The 22,250-nt window shown below is 46.2% G+C and overlaps 3 protein-coding genes across 3 annotated transcripts in view; 2 read left to right on the top strand and 1 right to left on the bottom strand.

Annotated features, from left to right (window-relative positions):
- The window catches only part of LOC118769899 (WD40 repeat-containing protein SMU1), a 12,578-nt gene extending 10,564 nt beyond the window's left edge, over nt 1-2,014 (top strand). The window contains exons 10-12 of the mRNA XM_036517288.1: nt 1-16; nt 591-743; nt 1,832-2,014. The exon at nt 1-16 is cut by the window's left edge and continues 152 nt beyond it. Of these exons, the coding sequence (XP_036373181.1) occupies nt 1-16; nt 591-743; nt 1,832-1,930 (268 nt within the window). The 3' untranslated portion in view covers nt 1,931-2,014. The remainder of the gene's footprint in view (nt 17-590; nt 744-1,831) is intronic.
- Nucleotides 2,015-5,366: 3,352 nt separating this feature from the next.
- LOC118769715 (dnaJ homolog subfamily A member 1-like) lies at nt 5,367-14,977 on the bottom strand. Its single transcript, XM_036516992.1, has 9 exons — nt 14,900-14,977; nt 13,386-13,523; nt 11,428-11,611; nt 10,509-10,613; nt 10,152-10,379; nt 7,534-7,648; nt 6,856-6,971; nt 6,462-6,562; nt 5,367-5,616 (listed from the first exon to the last, which is right to left on the bottom strand). Exons 2-9 carry the CDS (start codon nt 13,515-13,517, stop codon nt 5,392-5,394), a joined length of 1,206 nt encoding a protein of 401 aa, XP_036372885.1. The 5' UTR covers nt 13,518-13,523; nt 14,900-14,977; the 3' UTR covers nt 5,367-5,391.
- Nucleotides 14,978-15,524: 547 nt separating this feature from the next.
- Nucleotides 15,525-21,171, top strand: aptx (aprataxin). Its single transcript, XM_036517128.1, has 8 exons — nt 15,525-15,595; nt 16,146-16,282; nt 16,479-16,525; nt 18,038-18,376; nt 18,733-18,792; nt 19,146-19,372; nt 19,695-19,798; nt 20,094-21,171. The coding sequence occupies exons 1-8, from the start codon at nt 15,543-15,545 to the stop codon at nt 20,246-20,248; spliced, it is 1,122 nt and encodes a 373-aa protein (XP_036373021.1). The 5' UTR covers nt 15,525-15,542; the 3' UTR covers nt 20,249-21,171.
- The last annotated feature ends 1,079 nt before the right edge of the window (nt 21,172-22,250 follow it).

Here is a 22,250-nt window from a genome sequence, read left to right as displayed (position 1 = left end):
GAACATGCAGGGCCAGGTGAGGGTGCGAGACCGCGACCGTGACTGAGACTGCGACCGCGACCGCAGGACGACCGCTCCCCACCTCGCTTGATTATGTTCTGGAGGTGCAGTAGGTTGGCGTTACAGGATTACATTCATTTCATTACTCCGCAATGCAAATGAATGAATGTAATATAATACAGTATAGCTGATCCTCTGCACGTTGACTCAAAGAGACGATTTAACGGCTCTCATTTGCACCTCCCATGCACTGACCCTCTCTCTCTTTCATCCTCTCACTTCTCTTGCTCACTCTCTCCTTCTCACTCCCCTCTGCTCTTTCTTCCATCTCCCTCCCTCTCTCCCTCCCACTCTCCCTTACCCCCCCCCCCCCCCCCAGTCCCACTCTCCCCCCCCCCTTCTCCTCTCAACCTTTTTCTTATTCTTTCTCTCACCTCTTACTTTCATTTCTTTTAATCGGTTTCATTAGGTGGTTTGATTTCCTTAACATTGTTTCCATGTTTTAATGGAAATGTCTGTGGAGGTCCTTGATGTATTGTCTAAATAAAGGTGGCTTACGAGTGAACAGCCTCTCACTCTTCCCCTCTCAGATTGTGAGGAGCTTCAGCTCTGGTAAGAGGGAGGGGGGAGACTTTGTGTGCTGCACGCTGTCTCCCCGCGGAGAGTGGATCTACTGCGTGGGGGAGGACTTTGTGCTCTACTGCTTCAGCACGGTCACGGGCAAGCTGGAGAGAACCCTGACGGTAGGTCCTGCTCTCCCCGCCACCCCCCCGCTCCGTGCTGCAAGTTGGTCCGGTCCAGGCCTTAGAGGGTGGGGTGGGAGGGGTTAACTGTGTCTTGCACCATGTTCTCACCAACCACATAAGAAGTACAAATCAAAAACATTTTCTGCAAAAGAAATTTCTATGAAAATTAAACTTAATCCCAGGCAAAGTTTCTGTGTGGACAGATTTAATACCCATAAAGCAGATGGCCTTTAAGAGGAAGATGTATAAATGTGTGTCAGGTCAAACTCTTTCCCTCGGCTGCCTAACAAATGTGCCATGGTTGGCGCCAAGGCTCGTGGTCCCTCGTGGTACCTGCAACATCACCGCCTTTGGTCCACCCTCACAAGACAAGATGCATTAAATAAAAATAAAAAAACATTCCCTGTGTTTTTCTTTATTAGAGATGAGCCCTGGGTGCACTTTAAATGGGGTCGTGCTCCTCCCAGTTCCTCCGTGACTCTGATGGGAGGCAGCCCTCCTTAGCTGTTGCCCTGGATGTGCTTAGGGTCGAGGGCTCGGTTCAGGGCTCCCAGGTCGTGCTGTTTGGCCCGCCAGCTCACGGCTCGGTCCGCCCCCTGCTCACTTCCAACTGCGTTTAATTAAAAATGCGGCCTGAGGTGGGCACTGTAGCAAAGGGGTTCGGCAAGGTCCAATGGTCACCCCGCCCCTGGAGAAGGACGGACCCAACGGGCCGTAGTCTTGCTGTTAGTGTCTTCTGCGTTTTTAGAAAAATGAGAACTGGCCTATGACAAGCTGAATAGCCTTACTGTATATGTTGTGTAGCTAATGGTACATGCATAGTCACCTTTGGGGGCATTATTTACAGTGTAAATGGCAGCGCATGGTCAGCGTTGTGTCAGGGAATCTGCTTTATGTTCTCTTCAAGAACCTAATCAGTGCTACCCAGGCAGCTGCTGTGAGGCTCGTTCTGGCCCACTCCTGTGAATGGGGAGAGAAGCATTGCTGTAAATGGGCGTGGTTTTACCGTGGTGGGGTTTGATGTTTGAATGGCGGCGAAGCCGGTGTGGGTCCTCACCCCCCACTTTGTCCGTGCGCCACTGCAGGTCCACGAGAAGGACGTGATCGGCATCGCCCACCACCCGCACCAGAACCTGATCGGCACCTACAGCGAAGACGGCCTGCTCAAACTCTGGAAGCCTTAAGCCCCGCCCTCTCCTGCCGCTTGGCACACAGACTCTTTCCTTTTTTTTTCCCCCCATTGGGCGAATGGGGTGAGGAGGGGAGGGGCATAGGGTGGTTTGTTTGTTGTTTTAAGGTTCTTTTTTAAGGTTTTTGGATGGTTTTGGATGTCAGAAGGTGGGAGGGGTCTTGGGTTACACTTTTTTTTTTTTTTTTTTTTAATTAAATCTGGTCAGACCATGTCTCGTGTTTTGTCCTTTGGTTTTTCTAGTTATAAAATGCATGAGCAATTATTTTATGACAAGAAATGTGAAGGGCCATGTAATCTGTGGTGTGCCTGTGTACGTGTTCTGTAGGAAGCATCTCTGCAGCTGTTCATCTCCGCCAACCTTGCTGGAAGATGTTCCTCTCTCACTTGTACTGCTGCCGTCTTGTTGTAAAACCAGGCATGACTGTTTATTTTACTACACCCTGATTGGACGTGTGATGTGCCGGTAGTTCCTGTAGCTGTGTTGCGCATTTCACTTGTGTCGACTGTCCACTTCCTGTAACGCGCATGCCCCCTCCCCCCCACCTATTTTACTGTGAGAAGTCTCTGTGTATGCAAGTTTTTCTGCGTCTCGTCCTCACGCAATTAAAACGACCGATCTGACCAGACCCATTTTAAAAGTTTGATTTTCTGTTCAGTGCATGGCTGTTTGGTGTTGGGTAAAAATATACCTCGTCTTTTACATATCATAAATATGTCAACTAACTTTGATATTTTAAGGACTATTTGTATAGTGAAGAGCCAGTCCTGGAGGTATTTTTGTTACACTACTACAGAACGCACAGTAGGTGTTCTACCATACTGTTCCAATTACCGTATGGTATCTTTGGTAAAAAGGGGCCTTTTTTGAAGATTTTGTTTGGAATTTAACAAAAACATTGCATAACTGCTCAGCTTGAACAGATATTTGAATTTTGTTTTGGAGAGAAACCTGGCCAAAGACGCTTGGATAAAGTTTCAATCCTGTGATATTCTGTGTATTCCTAACTCAGCATTGCACCAGGATGTGGGCAAAAAAGTAAAATTAGAAAGATCTGCTCTACATGATTGAGCCAGGAATAAATTATGTGGACTGTCTGTAGCATGATTCACAGTGCAAGTGTGCTTTGACAGTTTTGGGCTGCCAGTGGTATTTCTAAATGTCTCCTCTGCTCAAACCTTTCAGCTACTTACAAAGGTAAAGACAGTGGTTAAATGTTTGATAAATAATGTGATATGGGATAGGCGTTTTCTGGCAACATATTTACGGGCCAGGAGTCATCAGTTACCATCATGAATAGTTTTTTTTCCTCCTCAAAACATTGGCGAGTCTGAAGGGTGAATAGTGCCCTCTGTAGGTGGCTTTGAGACCGTATATATTAAATGCTGCATTGTGAGTGGAGTATTTCCATTACTGCCTGTTTTGAGTGCGGTAAGGTTCCCTCTGCACCAACCTGCATAACTATATGGTTCAGGATGTGTTCAGGAGCATTGTTGAGAGGCAGCTTCTAATCCTTTTCCATTTTCTTAATGCTTTAATAAAAACTGATTCTGTCTGTAAACTTGTCTTTTTCTCAGCAGTAGAGCAAAACCTGCATTGGTAGACAGCTGTGTTCCTGTCCCTGTAAGATTTACTCACATCCTACCAGTAAGGTACCTCAACCGTGTCATTCGTAAACAACACCTGACAAATGATTTGTGCTCAGTTTTAATTATAAATATATACAAATACAAACAAAGAAATAATTGGTCCTAATACAATTGTCCGAAACGATCGACATTCTGCACAACACAGACATGAGCGGTTACAAGGACAGACAGTTTTTTTTTTCCCCATATTCATCTAAGAGAATGTTCCAGTCTTAAAATCCTGAACATTAAAAAAAAAAAAAAGCTGTTGAGCTGTCATTTCGATTGCACAGGAAATTCAGCTAATCGTGTGTAACCCAGAGACTGGGCTCCAAAGTGAGCATGAAATGAACATGGCCAAAGGTAAAGACTGACAAATAGAAATATTAAGGCTTCACACAGGTATAGATGTCCATGAGGTAAAGTGTGGGAGTCTAATCGGTTTGAATGTTGGATTTGGTTTGTAAAGAGCCAGTTAAAATTACAATAATCCTAATTTATGAAGCAAGACATTTTAAAAGGGAGAACAAAAAAAGTTCTGCAGTTACATAATATGGCAGTTTCTGACCAGTCATTTATCTCTGTACTACCATACGGAGCAGCACCCAGCAGTTGCCTGTTGCTTGCTGGGAAAGTGGCAATTTGGCAAGGGGAAGATCAATGTAGGCACATTCTGCCTGCAGCAACTGATCCGTGATCAGAATCAAAATTTTTACACTTAAAGGCTGAGATTCAGATCGGAGATGGCCGGCTCATCTGAGATCTGGGTTTCGAAGAGCAGAAAGTGCCTGGAGTGGGCGGATCTGCACTTCCGGTGGATGGGGAAAATAAAGACTGGAGGTTTTATTTTACTTGATCGATCCCCCCGAGGAAATGGCCCCTGAACTGAGGGCCCACCTTAAGAAAAGGATGAGTTAATGTCACCCTCCAGAGGCAAGGAAAGCTGAAAGCTTGCAGCACAGTAACTCCACTAGTCAACTCAAACACTTGCAACCTCCCTTACTTGTACTTCGACACAATTGTTTTAAGTCACAGGTCCGGCTGAAAGCCGGTGCACAGTTAACATTACGCTCGACCACAGGCACCGAGTGCAGTGGCGTTGAGTATACCTCCACTTTCACAGTGTTGGTGACAAAAAGGATACCGCAGCACTTAACTACATTTGCATTTAGCGCGCCTGTCAGTCTGTTAGGAGTAAGATGCAGATGGCTAAAATATTAGACGGGATTGCGTTAACCTAATCTGGGTGTTACTTGTTAAATGGAACTCAGTCCCAAGATCAAAACGGAGCAGGGTTGTTGAGGGGACAGGGGTCACCCCCTTTTGTCACCGCTGAAACTGTGCTGGTTTAGTATTGTGTTATGGTTTCTTTTATAGTCTAGTCTCTTCCTTACTACAGCACTGGTACATCTCGGGGTAATGGAGATGACTTGATCCCCTCAAAGCAACCTTGAGTTCTTTGCACGCAGCCCTCGCAGGTGTAACCCTAGCAACCGCCGGGAGGGAGCACGGACGCAGCTGCCCGGGCCGGCTGACAGGCACCGAAGGGAAGGACAGAAAGGAATCTGATTGGGTGGTGGCGGTGGCGGCGGCGTTCCCGTCCGTTTCTGTCCGAGTCCGAGCCGAGATCCGCCGACCGCGTCCTCGTGTTTACTCCAGGCTGCGCGTTCTGCGCGGTTCTTTAAACACGCAAGCCGCCGTCAGCGTTCTACTTTATATTAACAAAAAGAAGGGGAAGAGGAGGAGGAGAAATGTGCGTTTCCAGAGGGCTGGCTGACGCCTGCCCGCGGGGGGGGGGGGGGGGGGGGGGCGCAGGACCCCGCAGCTCTAGGAGGTGTGGCACTGGACGCCTCCGCCCGAGTGGTAGTCCTCGTCCTCCATGTCGTCGTAGTAACGCCGGTGCCGTGACGGGTCGTAGTCCTCCAGGTCAGCGTAGATGTAGAGGTCCTCCTCCATGTCCTCGGGGTCACTGGACACCTCCCTGCTCGGGAGGAAACGCTCCAGCTCCGTCAGTTTATTGGGGGGGAGGAAGTTCTCCTTTGGGAAAGTCACCTGGGGACAGTAGTAAGTGTTACTCCCGCATGGAGTCCAAGCCAAGCTCTTGCTAAAATTACACCATCAACCTGCCCTGCGCACCGAGCTCTTACTGACACTGCAGCATTAACCCGCAATAAGCACAGGCTGCCTGCAGTTTACACATTACCTCGTGAGACATTACATTAAATTGCATTTGCTTATCAAACGCTCTCGACAGAGTGACTTCAGAGTGTGGAACAGTGGGTAATCACAGGAGATTCAATGCCAGGGCGCAACAGCAGTGAGCCTCCTGGGAACGCCCCCTCCCCTACACTCTCCCCCATACTCTCATCAAGATTTCTGGGGAACCACTTCATATTCAGTTCCTTATTCAGCAGTACAACTACAACCCCTGGGATTTAAATTTGCAATTTAAAAGTTCTTTTCCTCGATTACAACCATTTACAACAAATAACATCTGATCGACCACTGCCTTCATTAGCAATGTTTAAATATTAACAGCAGAAAGTGCAGCTGTATATACATCTATGATTAAATGATGCTAAAACCAAACAGAGGCATCCTTATATACTGTATGGCACTGACACAAATCCAGTAAACAGCCGTACAGCCAGGGGGCATAGTAACACCACAGGCCTGAGACACAAGAGGCTCATAAATCTGCAGTACACAATAAAACAACTTGACACTCAGTTGTGTCCCTTCATTTACGTGCCAAACATTCCATCACCACAACACCAGATCCAACGTTTTCAGAACAGAGACCCAAACTGCTTTTCCTAAACCAGGAAGGAACACAGACAGGGTGGTCTCCGGTCGCTCTGGGCGAAGCAGTGGGGCGGTTGGAGGTACTCACGCACCGAAAAGGCAATGATGAGGCGGCCTTTCTCGAAGGGACGCCGGTGCATGGGCATGCCCTCGTTAAGGATGTACTTCTTGTCTCCTGGCCTGATCAACTCTCCTGTGAGAAGAGAAAAAAAAATGATATATATATACTGTATATATAAACACATACCTGTTTTGATACCTTCAAAATGCTAAAACGGTTAGAACCACAGCCCAGCTGGGCTAAATGTTGCTTTCACCAAGCTGCATGTTGCTTTAGAGTTGTGGCCAACAGAAACGGGTCACACTTGCTACTAAAAAACCCCCAATTGGCCTTGCATTTGTTACAGGGTTTGTCACCAACCACTGGGGCAGGTGGCATTGCATCATGTGAGGTGTGGCTACGTGCTAGGTGGAATGCACCTTTACCTGGATGAGAAGTTATGAGAAGAGTCCTGTTATCCAAGGTCTGGATAGGCTTCTGGAAACCGCACAGCGCCTCCACTAACTGAAGGTCCATGTTCATGACCAGGTTTTCCCCTTGCCTAGACAGGAGCGAGAAACCGTAAAAACACCAATCGACTAAGCAGGTCACACTGACTGCAGCGGCATCAAACCACACTCTGTACTGCAGTGCAGAGATGGAGTCCGTCCCTGAGCGCCGAGCCCGAGTCGGTTCCAGCAATTTCCGCACTGTGTTTGTGTTTAGGATTTGGCTAGGCAAAATGATCCAAGGTCATTAATTAGCACGGGACGTTACCGAGACTTGCACGGACACATAGTTCCCTATGGGATTATCAGGAATGGTGACAAGTTTGAATGCCTTGGATCAACAGCAACGGGATAAAACAACTGCTACAAGGATCTCGGAAACAGCTGGACAGGCCTGGTGCATATTAAGCATTAATATTTGTTTCCTTTTCACATGAGCTTTTCATGACTTCAGCATTTACTCTCTGCCACTATAAAGGAGGAGTCTGGGCTCAATGTATTTGCTACATATACATACTCCTCTACAGTTGAGCCATACGTATCACAACGGACGCATGGGGACCACCAGGAGGCACAGACACGTTACATGCAGAGGTTAGAGGAACTGGTCTTTACCTGGTGTAGAGAGAGTGCACTTTCTGGTCCAGGACAATGATGATGTCACCCGGCTCGAGACCGGGCTCCTGATCGCCTTCTCCATGGAAAACGATCTTCTGTCCGTCCTTCATCCCTGCAGGAAAAAAAAAAAAAAAGTGAAAGACCTGTCAACATACTGATGCCCCCCCGGAAACACACTGCTACTGGCAGACATGTGCGAGCCTTACAACATGGAAAACAGAAAAAAGGTACTGCATATCTCTTTAGCACCAAGTATCAAGTAGAAGAAGGGTACTGACTTTCACTATGTTTTGGCAAATGAACTGCAATACGCAAGCAATTCCATACACAGAAGAACTGTACTGTAATGTAAGGTTCCGCCAGAACAGCTTCAACTCCTACTGCTTCTTCCACTGTGCTCTGGAACCTCCCGGTTTGGTGAAAGACTCCTCCCACGTATTGGGAATGGGACATCAGCAGGACAAGAACTCATCTTGCCCTGAGAGCCGCCACTCCTCCATGCTGTAGCAGACCATGTTCCTCTCCGTACTGTAAGATTGGACAGCAGGAGCGATCGGGTCTGCGCCTACTGCTACACACCCGTAAAACATCCTTCACACGCACACCGTAATGTTTCCTCAACGTTGAATTCAATGTTTCCTCAGCGTTAGACAGCAGGGTGCGACTGGGTTGGGGGTCTGCTCAGGGATGCTACATCCCTTCAGCTTCACACAGTAACATTTAATCAGGTCTTTGACAGTTGGGTTTGCAGTTTCCTCAACGCTGAATTCAACGTTTCCTCAACAATGGACAACTACTGTTGCGTGACACTACACACTCAAGAGCTCCACCCTATACACAATGAATGTTTCTACAATAATGAGGCGCACACACACACACACACACACAGTTTTCACAAACAGAACCTACTGCAATGCTTTGACTGTTTGACTCCCCTTCCCTGTTTTTCCTTTGTGAATAAGCAGCAGTATCTGTCTCCACACTTCAAAGTCAACAAAAAAAGCATATTTAAAAAAAAGCAAGTAACTTGGGAGCGAAGTCTGGAGATTTTAGTGGGAATGTGCAACATCACTCTCTGAGCCCACAGTCACAGATATCTGTGAAGTGGCTCGGCTGAGCTGCTTCTTGTGTGTTGAAACACTATCTCTATTTTCTCATTCAGTTATGAGCCAATTCAGGGACGCTATTCTCTGCTTATTCACGTGAATATGAGCCGTTCTCAGTCCTCAGACTGACTGAGGAGACTGGGGAAGGGCTCCATTGAGCTCTACGCTTCGTGGATACGCAGCGGAAAGGCCTCCTTCACCTTTACCTGGGCTCTCGCGGCTGCTCTGTTAGCGTATCTAACCCTGTCGTCGTATCTTCCTCACACTTCTACAAGTCCCCCCTGTGTCTCCACACAAACAGAGTGAACAGCTTTTTAACCTCGTTAACTCCAACGTTGTCCAACGTTGGCTGCCTCCCAGTCCGTGCCCCCTAACCCCCGGCCCTTAGTGTGACTCTGTGCTTGCCCATGCGAATCCGTCATGTTGAAAGTCATCCCAAACCTTTAGGCTGCAAACTTCAGCAAGGGTTTAGAGGCTTATTAAGCCCTTGGTGACCCACTTATATTGAGCCAGGCACTGTGCTAGCTGTGAAGAAAAGGGTGTCCCACAATGCCTTGCGATACATGTGGTGCCGGTACGTTGGTCATGCAGGTGGAGATGGATTTCGACAGTCAAGTATAAGAGATGGTGATGTTCTATACATAATTGCACGTAACCATACACACTTGCATTATCTGCTCTACCACAAAATGTTAAAAATAAACACCCAATGGCTCTGACATGGTCCTTGCTTTCTGTGCTACAGCGTGTAGGTGATGACAGCAAAAATATTTGCGGCTACAGATTCGAGCTCTGGATACACGTTTCTGACTACGCAGAATCCTACGAACGGGGCAGCGTGTTCCTTTGAGGTCTTTACCCTCACCCGTGCCTGAACCCTTCTCCATGGCCTTCACTGTGATGTCATCAGCAGACACAGGGCCACGCCGAGCACCGGGCCGGGGACTGGGCTGGGACACAGCTTTCCTGTCTGTAAGTAACCGGCAGTCTGGCAGAGCAACCACTACCTGCCAGCCACACACGAACGAAGCAAGGCATTGTGGGTATTCTGCATGTTCTAACCCTGCGGGGTGTCTCCTCTACTGGTCTGCAAAAGACCTCCTTTGTCAACGTGGACCAGGCAGTATCACCTCTGTTGATGTGGGCTGTGGGACCTGCCCGGACCCTCCCGTCAGGCCGTAGACTTGTTTCAAGGAGGTGCAGAACAAACAGATACAAGAACTCATTTGTACCTGCCGTTATTGGCTTCCTAAATACCCTCACATGAGCAATTTACCATTTTATTTTATTTTATTTATTTACTTATCTTTTTTTATTTTATTTTAGCGTTTTTATGTATCTTATGTTTTTTTACGTCCTATACTGTCCACGCTATATCTTCGATGTCCTTGATGATGTCCGCGCTTGTCTGCTGGCTGTGAAACACATTGCTCCCTTGGGGATAATAAAGATACCTTGACCTTGACCTTGACTGCGGAGAGGGGTGGAGGGAGGAGGGGGCGGTCTCACCTTTGTCGATGTGGACCTCCAGGATCTTCTTCTGCCGCAGGATCTTGCGGCCGCCGCAGGCCTTGCACTTGTCCTTGGGGCTGATGCGCTGGCCCTGGCCCTGGCAGGCGCCGCAGATCGTCGACACCTGCTGCACCAGGCCCGGCCCGATCTGGTGGAGCCGGACCTGCATCCCCATGCCCCGGCACGAGGGGCACCGCTCGACTGCCCCCTTCCTGCCCCCGCGGCCTGGGAAACCGCACACACACAAAACGGAGGGTGAGCGCTCGTTAAGCGTTGAGAGCCCTCTCTCTCTCTCTCTCTCTTCCCCCCCCCGGCCCCGCCGCCGTTTTGGCGATTCGCTCCATCGGGCCTTACCTTCGCACCTCTCGCAGATGACGTTCTTCTGGACCGCCAGCTTCCTGGTGGCGCCGTTGTAAAGTTCCTCCAGCGACACGGTCAGCTGGTGGACCACGTTCTTCCCTGCACCACAAACCCCAGAGTCAGCCCTGCTTTTCGAGCAGTGGGCTCCTAACTAGATTTACATTTACATTTATTCATTTAGCAGACGCTTTTATCCAAAGCGACTGACATAGGTTACAGTTCTTTACAATGTTATCCATTTATACAGCTGGATATTTTACTGAGGCAACTGTGGGTTAAGTACCTTGCCCAAGGGTACAGCAGCAGTGTCCCAGCGGGGATTGAACCGGCAACCTTTTGGTTACGAGTCCTGCTCCTTAACCACTATGCTACACTGCCGCCTAGACGACAGAGACGTCTGCCTTCGAATCAGCCCCAGTGACGGTTGTACTGTCTGCGTAATCACGCACTGAGCGTCTGAATTAATGTCAGTAAAATGAGGGCTGTCAGCCTGCAGGCCTGAGCAACTTGTCTGGGACGAATATAAAACTACGATGGGCAATCCCAGCACAATAAACAGCAGAAAAGAGAAAACAGCCAATCATCAGGACATTCAGAAACTACACTAATGGCCCGCTGCTAAGCAGGCAGATACAGTGGTTTTCTGAGAGCTATCCAGAGAAAGGGTTTTGGCTGAACGCAGCAGGCACTTGTTTTCATCAGTGTTACAAAGGCCACTGATCTGGTGTCAGACAAACAACTTTCCCTGTGGTTTGTTTGCAAACAGTTCGTACTAAAATCATTGCTTATTTCAGGCTTAATGATAGCGGTGAGGTTAACTACGTACGGTTATACATACAAACACTTAATCTTAAAACACGCTGAATGATTACATAGACTGAGCATGCGTTATTTTAGCTTTTTTTTTTTTTACCTCTTCTCTCTCTGTGCATTCTTCCCCCTCCCCCGAAAAACATGTCGAAGATGTCCATGGGGGAGGCGAAGCCCCCGCCCCCACCGGTTCCGCCCTCTTTGATGGCCTTCTCCCCCCCGCGGTCGTACACCTCTCTCTTCTTTGCGTCCGACAGCACCTCGTAGGCCTGCGATATCTGCTTGAACTGTGGCGAGAGAGAGAGAGAGTGAGGCAGGGCCGTTACACTGAGAGGCAGGGGCGAGATAGCTCCAGCAGAGAGCAAGGCCCAGTCAGCAGGAACACTGCCAAGCTCGGGAACAGAATGATCTTGTGCTTGTAGCAGAAAACGAATCAGGTAGAATTTTAACCGCAACATTTATTATGTGCAGATTCCTTTGACACTGTGCAGCAAGTGCAAAATCACAGCTGTAGTACACGTCTACTCCAGTTACATTTAGCTACTATTCTCACCCATACAGAAATGCCTGACTTCTCAAGAGGACAGAAGAACAAACATAGAAACAAATGAAACATACAAAGAAGAAAGATGGACCTCAGAGTCAACTCCAATGTATACAATGTCAAAATCAAGCAGGAATTCATTTTCCCTTTGAACAGCTCCACAATGATATTCATATAATGTTAAATATGTGGTGGCAACAAGCTCAGCATACACTACAAAGGTAGGTCCTGTTCTGCTTAAGTACAGCATGTTTATGGATGTGTTAAGAAGCCAGTTTACATGCATTCAGAATGTACGCAGTGTGGTGTAGTGATGAGGGGCAGGGCTCGTAACCCAAAGGCTGCCAGTTCACTCCCAGGTGCGGCACTGCTGTTGTACCCTTGGGCATGGCACAGTATTTGCCACATAGGCGGAAAGCCCAGCTGCCTCAGTTAATATCAAGCTACACAAATGGATGCCATCCACAAACTGCACGTTAGATAAGTCACTCTGGATAGGAGCATTTGGTAGGCAAATGCAATGTAAAATTTAGGAAGTCAGTGCTCTCAAGAGTTCAAGGTGAAATGCAAGGGCAGAATTTAGGAAGTGATAGTGGAGGCTCTCGGTGTTAAAGGTAAGCGAAAGCCGTTTATACTGAGCTTGCCACTCGGTTTTTTCCACTTCGGCTCTCAAGAGTCACCTCTTGTGCCTTTGAAACACGGGCTATGATCCCTCGCCTCTTTTGGGACTGAACGCCACAGCGCATGCACATTCTCTCCCTCCTAGGAGGCACAACTGTTACTACTGTATTAATCCCAGCACTGACACCAGGACAAGGGAGAAGCAAGCCTTTACTGTGCTATATGCAGACACTGCCACAGAATGGTTTCTGCCTGAGAATGCACACACGTGTGCACGCAAGGACACACACACACACACGCACGCACGTGCGCAGGCACATCTGACTTCCCGTCTGACAGGACACGAAGGACACAACACCCGAGGCTTGGCGATCAATCACTCCCCAGGGTGTAAATTTACACGTGCCCTGGCTCCTGTGGTATCCCAGAAACGCCCCCCATTCAGCAGCACGACACATGACTGCCGCAGATGGCACGGCTTGCACAGGTGGCAACCTGTCACACATCTACACACAGCCAGAAAGGTTAGCCTGCGAGTAATACGCAGCCCAGGCTGTCAGCACTCTGCCTCTGTCGTAACAGACCCTTCAGTTCTGTTGTCTTTTCACACTTTCACTGAGGTCGCATTGTAGCCTCTATAAGCCCACGGACCTCAGCCTATAACAGCCCTGCTCTGGAATAACTTCTCTGCTTACCAGCAGCCCCGCTTCTGGAATAACAGCAGAATTCCACCCTTTGCTAAACAAATGACACCCCCCCTGCATGATATGCGGATTCTCACGTGCCTGCAGACTTGCGGCTTGCTTATCCCTGCGGGATAATCCCCCTACTCAACAATCAGCCTGTGGATCAAAGGTCGGGAGCGGGCACACCGCCCGGGCCTTCCGAGGGCTCACCTTCTCGCCCTCCGTCGGGTTCTTGTCCGGGTGGTACTTCAGGGCCAGCTTCCTGTAGGCTTTCTTCAGCTCCTCAGCCGTGGCGTTGGGCTTCACGCCAAGCACGTCGTAAAACCCCGTTTCCTTCACCATTGTGGCCTGCACACACGCAAAGTGAGAATGAGGAGGCGCGTTTTCATTCTAGTGTCACTTCCCTCCCACAAATAAAGCCACAACACCTTCCTCAACGCAGATTTGAATGCAGCTACTTTGGGTTCAGACTTTTTTGTTAATGCGCCAAACTGTCCTCACAACTTGAGCCAAATAGTTTCTAAACCTTTCCTGATGTACGTGTATGTTTGCTGATATGTACTTATTTTCACATTCACATTCAACGACTCTTGTTAACTTAATCACACAACTCCAGTTACAGTAGTGGGCCCAACATCAACCTACGATTAAAGAGGAACATTCAAGCGCCAATCAGCTGACAAATGGCTACAGTATTTCAAAATACACGCATGTAACGTTAGCTGATGGAACAAATTGCACCACGAATGGATGACGTCTCATTTATTGACCAAGACTGAAGCTTAAGCGTGTTGACCGATAGTGAAATCACGGTTACATTCTGAGACTAAATTAATGACTAAATACGAAGGTGTCCAGCCATACCATGCTTTCACATTAACATCAGGGGCAGAACAGATTCTGTAGGTAGCGTTAGCAAACGTTAGGTAGCCGCTAGACTTACCCACCCAAACAGCTGAAGCGACCCTAGTGTTTGAAAACCTACAGACAGCTAGCTAACTACCCATGCTCAGGTTACAGAAGATACATTTCAAACCAGCATATAACTTTCTTTTGAGATAATAGGCTTTTTTTTTCAACTCCACTGACAACCTCGTTTTCTTAAAGGTAGCTCACAGCTGGCTAGCAAGTGTACCACATCAATTTGTTAGAGCTGGCTATTCGGAAGACAAAGACTGCGCGCAAGGAGCCGTTATTATGACTCATCTGAAAGATGTTTAGCAATCAGCCCATAATCTATGTAAAATTTTAAAACTGAAAATTTCCAGGCACTTAGCTCGCCAGTTCAATTAAAAATGGTCCATTTAGTAACAAGCTAACGTTAGCTAGCTAAGGCACAGCCATCTGGCTACACTACATAGTGAGCTAACCCGACCATCCACTTTACTAGTTACAAACAATAACTAACACATATTATTCTGACACCCAATGCCACTTAGCTAACGTTAAGGGTAACTGTTAACTACATCACAAGACAACATAAGTAGCTAATGTTAGCTGGTTCCCTAGCTACACTATCTTACTACATCGTGACAACCTACAACCTGACTAATTTTCTAATGTTCACAGCGTTTGCTAACCACCTATTACCGTGACAAGCGTCGTTTTACCAATTAAACCTTACTCCAAAATAGAACATGACGAAAAAAAACGAAAAACGCTACCTTTCTGGATAATAAATCAGGCTAAAATTTAGTCGTATGGTTAGCCTGTTAGCTACTTACTGTAGTACTGAAACTCTTCTGGTCTCTGACGGTAGACTTCTAGAACCTTCCTCCAGTTCTTTCTGCTGGAATCCCAACTTTGAGTCACCGCCCCTCGCGATCACGTGACACGCAAGTGCCGCCCATTTGGCCTGACGCAGACAGCCTGCTCGATATAGCTGATTTGGGATCAGTGCGCAGCTTTTACATAAAATGGTGGGGATTGGAATTTTGGGTGGATTCCCTAATTCTGGATCAGATGTGAGGAACAGAAAGTACCAGGTACCTCTTTAGAGTAGCAAATACAGCTACTTTAAGGCAATTTAGCTATCCGCAATGCTAATCTACCTAGGGATGAACAAAACATGTTTTATATATGTACTTTTTTCCTTAATATATATTATCTTATATAATTGATATCATCATACATGATTTAAATATTATGTTTTAATCTATTAGACATATACAGTTTATAATATCAATTATTATATATAATATCTTAAATTGGTATGGCTGCGCCATTAGTCGATAAAAAATACCAAACAGGTTATATTTTGACTATTCAATCAATTGTATTTAGTTGTTAAGTATCTGCAGTTTGACTACTTTTTACGTTCGAAGTGTTTGTCCTCTTCAAGTTGCCGTAGTCGGCGTGTGCTAATGTATGTCAATATTACGAGTAGCGAGAAGCGTGGATTGCAGACTCAGGTTTCTCTGGTAATTGACTCTATATGTCGTTTACTATGCGAATAGGCTGATCGCATAGATGTATTTGAGACTGAATACAACATCGTGTGCATTTTATTCGGCAACAGTAGCTACTTAATGAAGTAGAGTTTTTTTTGCTGTCCTGTTAGCTAGCTAGCTCCACAGTAGCAAGCTAACTTCCACACAATAACTTCATAGCTAGTTGCTGTTTTGCTAGCTGCATGGTAGCTAACTAGTGACAAGAAAGGTACCACTGTAACTATCTACGTAGTTAGCTTACAAAGCATTTTTAAACCTTCCCAGAAAGGGCACTATTTTAAGATACCGTCAGTTTTAAACACGTTGATCAAAACAGAATTTACAAGCAAGGGCATACATCTAGCTGTGTCCAGTGCAGCTTTGTCATTTGTACGATGAGCTGGATGTTTGCGTGATTCGGCACGAACCAGTGCAATGATCTGCTGGTTTTCTGAGTGCTCGAAGTCTGCCATTGCTTTTAAATTAATGTCAGGTCGTGGATGTAATCAGTGGTGACTGATGCCATGTGCACTCCGCTCAGGGAGAAGATGTCCGTTTGCTGGCTCGTTAGGAAGGATGGAAGCCACGAGCCAATACGGCTACCTCATCTCCAAACAGTGGTTTTAGGTCGGGGCCCCGAAACAAAGATCAAGGACAAGAAATGTTCCAGAGAGCAAGGTAAATATGCTGCTGTCGTGATGTTTGTTCATCTGCATTGTAATGTTATTGTTCGGCCTATCCTACTTTGTGATTTCAGTGCTTGTCATGGCATTTTGTGGGTTGTTGTATGAGGAGGGAGGAATGTATCATTTGATTTGCGTTATTTACAGCATTGTTTAGTGAAATATAACTTCTCTCCTATGTGTTGTCACAGTTCAACTGAAGGCAGACTACAACAGGGGATATATCATTGTGAAACAGGTACGTGCACTGGCCATATGAGAAATGAATTAAATTTTCTTACATTTGAGGTAATTAATGAATTATAAATATAGAACTGGTTGCTTCTTAAAGAACAACATCTTTTAGATGACAATTTCATAACCACACTGTTTAGTGACTGGATTCATACAAGTGATGTCAGTATGTAGTAACATTTAATCAACAGCAGGTACTTGTGCAAATCTACTCATATTGGATCCTGTGTTGCCTGATCCAATAGTATGCCTTTGATAGATAGATTAGCTGAGATGACAGTACCACCATCGTAACATTATAGTGCAACAAATAATATTCATGCATATTATTTAAGATGCTACTCCAAACTATTAGATCAGCATTGTGACCAGCCATGGAACACTTGCAGAGGCTAAGTGCTTCCCTTGCAGTGTAGCATAGTGGTAAGGGCTTGTAACTGAAAGGTTCCTGGTTCGATTCCCTGCTGGGCTGCTGTTGCTGTAACCTTGCGACAGGTACTTACCCCGGAAGTAAATATCCAGCTATATAAATGTAAAAATTGTAACCTGTGTAAGTTACTCTGGACAAGAGCATCTGCTAAATGACAGTAATGTAATATAATGTTCCAAGTGCAAACACCAGAAACAACTTTGGCACAGACATGCTTTCTGCTCTGTGGCCATCCAAACTCCTTAGTAGTCACATGGTGTAAGATGTTTGTCATGCTTGTCTGACATGTTGTAGTGGCTCCAGCAGAAGAATGGAAATGTCATAGTTACTGCTGACATGGTGAATCTAGAGAGAGAATGGAGATTGCCTTCAGAAGTGTCCAAACTTTACTGGCTAAAAGTTTCCCCCGGTGATGTGTAAAATGCATGCCTCGTGCATCTCACAGAATTAATCATCTTGGCTCTTTAGGGTCTGGTGAGGTAGCCTCCCCATCTAGGTTTTGGCCTTGAAGTCATTTGCTGAGGAAGGGAGAGGAATTGCAGTCAAGCCTACCTCCTGAGATACGGCTGCCCGTCTGTTTTGGGTGTTTTGCACTTAAAACCATATTGAACTTGTAATACATGAAAACAGCTGTTCTCAGGAAAGCAGTGAGCTCCTCTGTATATACGTGGTTTTTTTGTTGCAAATTTCTTTTTTTATTCTAGTTCGTTTCTCAGCTGCATAGGTGTTAGTAGTTCCCGGGACTCAATTTCATACATGAATGATTTTGTACATTTTTCATTTGCATGCTGTTTTGAAAATGATTTCACAATTTGACTCACTCGTTCTCTGAATTACTTTGCTGAAACTTTTTTTGGAATAATTGTAAGATTCATAAGAGCAACTGTGAAGAAGTTTGTACAACTTACAGTATTAACAGCTTTTTAAGTTTTCTTGGTTGAAAGTATACATTTTATCCCTTTGCATATCAGCACTACCAATGAAAATTAGCCTATGGCTAAGTTGGGTACAATGGTGCAATAGATACTTACACATATGCAGTAGCACAGCAATAATCTGACCCCCTCCCCCCGTGTTGTTACACAGCTGGGTGTGAACCCCACCAGCGTGGATTCGGTGGCCGTGGGCAAAGGGAACGAGGTGAAGCTGAAGCCCGGCCAGCTGCTCCACATTGTGAACCAGTTGTACCCATACACCGTCCAGTTTAGAGAGGAGGCCCCTGGTGCCAGCCCTGGCTCTGGGGAGAGGCCAGGCTCCAAGAGACCCCTCCAGCCCGGGTCAGAGGCGGGGCGCATGGACGCTCAAGCCCCTGGGACCAAGGTGGCCAGGCCGGCGGGTTCTGAGAAGAACCAAGGTCAGCACAAAGACGGAGGGTCCAGCACAACACCCCCTCCAAATCAGAAACCCCACGTTCCAGAGAAGATGGTAAGCAATGCTACACAGCCTTGTGACAAATGAAGTTTTGTTCTACGTAGTCTGTATTTCCTTCACATACAAACTTTAAAGGGTGTATGAAAAAGGTATGTCTGTATGTATGTGTATTTATTTCTCTTTATGCATGACATAAGACAGATGACAGTATGATTGGCCAGTGAAATGTTTCACAGGGTTGAAAAGGTATATGGAAAGGGTATCTCTGTGTATGTGTGTATATCTGTTTCTCTTTAAATATCACACAAGACAAATTACTATATGTTTTACCACAGTCAAATGTTTTATGGGTTTGGGTCTGTGAGTGTGGCCTAGCATTGCAGTATCACAGAGCATTGTGCTGTTCACAGGAGAGTGTTGGACACTGGAGTCAAGGACTGAAAGCCTCAATGCAAGACCCTGCAATGCAGGTAAGTGTCTGTGCTCTTGAAATCCCCTGAATGGCACTCAGTTATGATTTCATAAGTGTAAGTGAACTTCACTAAGAGCTGCCAAAAGAAAAAGTTGCAAGCTCATGCAGACTGCTTGGATGAATGTGACGGCAGTGTTCAAAGCCCTGGAGCTAGAACCAGAAGGTTGCAGGTTTGATCGCCAGGAGGGGCACAGCTTTTTTACCCTTGACTCTAAATGACCAAGTAAGAGGTAAATGTAACAATGAAAGCTGTATAATTTGCCCAAGGTAAGACCAAGGTTCTTGGAAAGAAGATAAACTGCGTAGTGTAATCTGGGTCCTTGTGCTAAAGAGTTGCACTTGTGGCCGCAGGTGTACAAGGACGAGAAGGTGGTGGTCATTAAGGACAAGTACCCCAAGGCGCGCTACCATTGGCTGGTTCTGCCGTGGGAGTCCATCGCCAGCCTGAAGGCTCTGCGCGGGGAGCACTCCGACCTGCTGAGGCACATGCACCGCGTGGCGGAGAGGATGGTGGAGCAGTGCCCGGACGCCCGGCCGCCACGCTTCCGCCTGGGCTACCACGCCATCCCCAGCATGAGGTGAGGGGATGCCCCAAAGGATTGTGGGAAAGGGGCCTCGCGGGACCACAGGGTTACAACTGCAAGCTGGGCCTCTTTTTTTTCTTTTTGATCTGCAATTATCACAGAGCTGGAAGAAGTGGCATTTTTCCTTTGGCAAAAAGGGAAATTTAATGTGTTGGTGTTATTTATAAGCATTTTTAGGTTTCGACCTTAGTTTACCAAGACTCTGGCTGGAAAAGTCTACAGTCAAAAGACTTGTCTCAGTTGTTAGTTATTTACCTGAAACCTCTTATCCTTTTGTGACCTATGCATAAATTGTACCTCCTTTCATATTTTGTAGCCATGTCCACCTACATGTCATCAGCCAAGACTTTGACTCACCTTGTCTCAAGAACAAAAAACACTGGAATTCCTTCACAACTGACTACTTCATAGAATCCAAAGGTAAGAATGTAAGCATATACCTGGTTGCCATCATTATAGCAGACACTGCATGACAGTTGAATTTCCATTGATATCCATATTAATGGCAGAATCTGAAGCTCTTTTCTGTAAGTTTGAGTGCCTAGGGCTAGGAGCTTATGAAGGCTGTGAACTTAACTTCTGGGCCCATAAACTACACTCTAGTCTAGCATGTTACACATAATCTGAGATAACCATCCAAGCAGCTGTATTCAGCACCTCGAAACGTGTTCATTTCTGCACAGAGAACGTGATTGTTCATTCCCTTCCCTCACAGACGTCATCGAGATGCTGGAGAAAGACGGCCGCGTGGCGGTGAAGGACGGCGCCGGCGAGCTGCTGAAGTCGCCGCTGCGGTGTCACGTGTGCCGCAGAGAGCTGTCCACCATCCCCCAGCTGAAAGAACACCTCAGGTCCCACCTGCCGGGGTGAGGCAGCGGCACCCGACTGCCGGAGAAGGAAACGGACGGCGGGTGGCGTGGCCCGGCGGTCCCTGAGACTTCCAGCAGGAGGTCGATGAGCAGAACACAGGAAGAGGGCAGAACTCATGGGCATTCTGTTCCATCTGGATTTAAAGAAGGATTCTAAGTCATTATCCTCAGCAGTGTTTTTGGAAAGGTCTTTTTTTAACCATCTGTTAAGTATAATAAATGGGGACTCAAGTTGCGCGCTTCCTTTCAAATCAGTTGTAAAATATAGGCGCTTGAAAATTAGTCATGGAGTTCACACATGTTTTTTTCCGCAGTATAACCCGCACATTCAGGCATACTTTTGCTGCCATCCCAGTATCCCCAAATCCCAGCAAAATGTTACAGCTAATGAAGGGCACCTGGACAGTGGCTACATCCTGGTTTTATACAATCACATTATGTGTGATTTCCCTGCCTAGCTGCTTTGCCCTGCAAATTGTTTAGTTACATTTGACATTTTGTTGCAAGAGAAACTCTATAGACTTAACATTAGGGTGTACATTTTCCACAAGAATCTGATCTGCCTCTTGGCCCCAGTAGCAACAAACAGATAAAAGTTCATACAGCTGATGTTTGAGACTGCACCTTCCAGAGACGCTCATTGCAAACCATCCCTTTTTTGATCTGGGGAACTACCAGTAGTTACTATTATAAATGATGCAATAATTGTAGAATGTCTTAAAATGTTTTCTTAGCTTGTGTTGCAGAAAGTAAAGGTCACATGACAAACCTTTATCCTGTTTTACTCATTTTTGAATATTGAGGAATTACTCTGACCCATAGTCTTTGTTCACTGGTGGCCAGTGAGACAGTGAGTCATGGTAAGATTTTCCTTATTTTTATAGATAATTCTTGTCCCTTATGAGTTTAATAAAAGCTTAGAATATCGAGCCAAGTCCTTTGCCTTCATCATTCCTTTCAGACAATAGCCCTGGATGCCTTTGCAGAACCCACATATCTCCACCCACCATTCGAGAAGAGTTGTGTATGACATCACAAATAGAAGGTTTCAGTTTTCATTGAGCTGATGACTGTACACAGCCAGGGTCTTCCCTAAACACTCTGCAGGCCTGTGTTCCTTTGGGTCCCAAAGGTCAGGGTGGAGTTATCAACCAGGCAGCCTTTCCTTATCAAGAAAACTGAGTTTGTGTTTGTTATCCAGGTGTCTCTTATTGTGAGTTATGGAAGATATGAGACAAATGGCGCTGTAAATGGCCACAGTAATTTCTTCGGGAAGTATTTTGCGCCCTCTGCTGGCTAAGTGAGAGAAAATATATTTTTGAGACGCTTGTTGATTTCTTGTTGATTGCAGGCAGCTTGTTCCAAGTGCTTGCCTCCCAGGCACGTCTAATGATGTGTATTAATCCATTGATAAGGTTCAACGCAGTCAGTCTTTCTGTATATGAAGTGTAAACCCTTTTTTCCACCCACACAGCCCGGTATATTAGGTAGTTTTGCAAACAGCACACGGGACTGTTTCCCCGCTGAATGGGAGCAGCAAAGTCTAGTCTGGACTAGTCCCCTCTCACCCACACACAAATAGCTCTTACGAGGGGCTGAAGAGTAAATGGTACAGACACTATAACTATGAGTAGGAAAAAAAAATCCATAGCATCATTATATGCATACCGCAAGTTTAGACTTGCATCATAATAATCAGAATTACCAAACATAATGCAAGTCACAGAATACCTGGTTTGATCTGGGCGTATGTGTACACGTGTGCATGTGTAGGCCTACATTATCAGAGCTCCAAATCTTTATCTAGCTGTCCATCACAGCAGCCAGTTGAATGTTCAGTTGTTTATTTGGTTTGGTCATTCATCCATTCATTCATATTCGTTTTGTTGTCTCATCTGAACCATGTGACAAGCAGACATAGCCATGTCATAATGCTCTCTGCTATGTATAGTAGGAAAACCTAAAGTTACCACTTTCAGTCTTAGTCACTATTAATATGCAAC

The sequence above is a fragment of the Megalops cyprinoides genome, chromosome 22 (genome assembly GCF_013368585.1).
Source record: "Megalops cyprinoides isolate fMegCyp1 chromosome 22, fMegCyp1.pri, whole genome shotgun sequence".
Classification (NCBI taxonomy): Eukaryota; Metazoa; Chordata; class Actinopteri; order Elopiformes; family Megalopidae; genus Megalops; species Megalops cyprinoides.
The sequence above is the reverse complement of the archived record's forward strand: the minus strand, read 5'-3'. Positions and strand labels throughout refer to the sequence as shown.

Excerpts from the sequence above, each read along its gene's own strand:
- LOC118769715 (XM_036516992.1), bottom strand. The coding sequence starts at position 13,517 with ATGGTGAAGGAAACGGGGTTTTACGACGTGCTTGGCGTGAAGCCCAAC. Across the intron at positions 10,614-11,427 it reads AATGCACAGAGAGAGAAGAG|GGAAGAACGTGGTCCACCAG; the intron begins GTAAAAAAAAAA and ends TTTGTGGTGCAG. Across the intron at positions 6,563-6,855 it reads TCTCATAACTTCTCATCCAG|GAGAGTTGATCAGGCCAGGA; the intron begins GTAAAGGTGCAT and ends CTCTTCTCACAG.
- aptx (XM_036517128.1), top strand. The coding sequence starts at position 15,543 with ATGTCAATATTACGAGTAGCGAGAAGCGTGGATTGCAGACTCAGGTTT. Across the intron at positions 18,377-18,732 it reads CCCACGTTCCAGAGAAGATG|GAGAGTGTTGGACACTGGAG; the intron begins GTAAGCAATGCT and ends TGCTGTTCACAG. Across the intron at positions 19,799-20,093 it reads CTACTTCATAGAATCCAAAG|ACGTCATCGAGATGCTGGAG; the intron begins GTAAGAATGTAA and ends CTTCCCTCACAG.